The 2051-nt window shown below is 44.8% G+C and overlaps 1 protein-coding gene across 1 annotated transcript in view; it reads right to left on the bottom strand.

The window, feature by feature from the left end:
• Positions 1 to 299: 299 nt before the first annotated feature.
• Positions 300 to 2051, bottom strand: part of LOC101862884 (neurofilament medium polypeptide) — a 35819-nt gene continuing 34067 nt past the window's right edge. The window contains exon 6 of the mRNA XM_035971195.1: positions 300 to 939. Coding sequence (XP_035827088.1) covers positions 300 to 939 — 640 coding nt within the window. The remainder of the gene's footprint in view (positions 940 to 2051) is intronic.

The raw sequence follows: 2051 nt of genomic DNA, 5'->3' as shown, positions 1-2051 counted from the left end.
CTGTCAAAAATCAACTTGGACTAGCACAAACGTTAATTTCTGTACATGTACTATCATTCTCAACTCTGTAAAACTGATTTAGGAAGAGGTTACAGAATGCCATGGCCTACTAATCGTAGAGTCATGGAACGTTTATGCAGTCGAAAAAAAAATTGTACTCAAAGAAAGTGTTTCTTTTTTCCTATAACAGAAGCGTTTTCGGTGAGAGATTTGCAATGAAAAACTGTTTTTGTGCCATTAGTTGTTACTGTAAAGTAAAACATAATTGTCAATAACAACAAGAAAATAAGTGCGTGATCCTAAGACCAATATATTGGTACACTTCTGCTAGCTGCCGAAAATGGCGATTTTCTGAGCCAGAGCTTCACTTCTGCTTGGTGGGATTTTCCCTCAGAGCTGGGACATATGCTGAGAGGAAGAACTGGCTCCACCTCTTCCTCCACCACCTCCACCGTAACCTCTTCCACCTCTGCCTCCTCCTTGACTTCTTCCACCGGTGGCGGTGGTTCCGGCAGCTCTACTGGTTCCGGTTCCTTCCTTCTCCTTCCTTTAGCCGAGGCTTTCTTCTTCCCAAGAGGCGTCTCCGCCGGGCTGGGACTTGGCGGTTTTTCCGCCGAGAGAGCTGTGGCGGTTTTGGCGTCCAACTTGCTCTGGGTCTTTGAGGCGAGAGCCGCTGTATCGGGACTCCCTTTTGTGGCGGGTTTTCCAGGCAGTGTTTGGCCGGGTCCTTCTAATAAAGCTGGAGACGGGGAGGGTGAGAGGCCGTCTTCTGCTGCTGCCTCGGGTTCTGATGGGGCGGCGATGCTCGACACTGTCGCGTCGTCCACCCAGCACCTCCATGGTGGGGACGGGGATGGGGTGGAGCGTTCAGATTCTACGTCATCGGTGGGCGGGGCTTTCGGTTCTGGCGATGTTGCCTTCTTTTTCTTTCCAGGTGATCTGCGGAAGGTGAAATAGATTGTTATTGAGGTTGTGGTTGGTTGTTTTATTTCCTGCTGATGTTGTTGTCGGTGGTGGTGGTGGTGGTGGTAGTGTTGTTGTTGTTGTTGTTGTTGTTGTTGTTGTTGTTGTAGTTGTTGCTGTTGTTGTTGTTAATGTGAAGCACCAATATCAGATCGTGATGGAAAGTAAAAGGGAGCTAAAAATAACACGTAGAAGAGAAAAACTGAAAGTATCAGGGAATACAGACAGATTTTGTGCTGGAATTCGTTAGAGTCATTTCTTTTCCGTCAGGTCAATTCAGCAGCTTTCATCCGCCAGAAATGAATTTAGAAGCACTTTTGAAAATGCACACAGGCCTTTTTGAAATTACACTGTCAGCTACAGAAATTGTCAGGAAAGGAATAGTATGGTTTAATAGTTTATGTCAAAGAAAATATATGTTAGACATAGTCATAATTATTTTTACCCCAAAAAAATCAAGAGAAAGAAAGAGTTGAATATATTATATAAAGGATAGAGTCGAGTCAGGGTTCTAAACCATGCATTCCGCTACCCACAGTACAACTTGTGGTAAGTTGGGGGGGGTTTTGGGGCTGGTTCTTTTTCATTTTACATTTAGGGTGTTTTACACTCCCATCGACACAATTTATGTCATTTTAAAGGCGGGCTTTGACCCTGCCTGCCAGGGGCCAACCTGAGCTGAGAGAGATACAGCATCCCAGCAGAAAAACCAGCCATTAAAAATTCTCCCCACAAGGGAATCAAACTCAGGTCTTCTTTGAGCGACGGCGAAGAGTCTAAATGCTACACCACAAAATCCGGTGTTGTAGGTTGAGTGGACTATATAATGATTAATGCATGTTATTCCAGACTACATATCGCTTTTTCCATGTCTTTGACTCCGTGCTAGACAGAGACAGGTCAGTTGGAACGTTCGCCTTCCAGACCTACCACCACAATAAAGGAGAAAGAAAAGAGGATATTTGATATGGAAAATGATAAGCAGTCCAGCTGTGATAACTTTTACAATAACACACCGCTAAAGGCTTTAAGAGGATTTCGGAATTAGGGGAGGGGGAGGTATTACCACACACACACACACACATACA

Source organism: Aplysia californica, unplaced genomic scaffold (genome assembly GCF_000002075.1).
Source record: "Aplysia californica isolate F4 #8 unplaced genomic scaffold, AplCal3.0 scaffold00391, whole genome shotgun sequence".
Lineage (NCBI taxonomy): Eukaryota > Metazoa > Mollusca > Gastropoda > Aplysiida > Aplysiidae > Aplysia > Aplysia californica.
The sequence above is the reverse complement of the archived record's forward strand: the minus strand, read 5'-3'. Positions and strand labels throughout refer to the sequence as shown.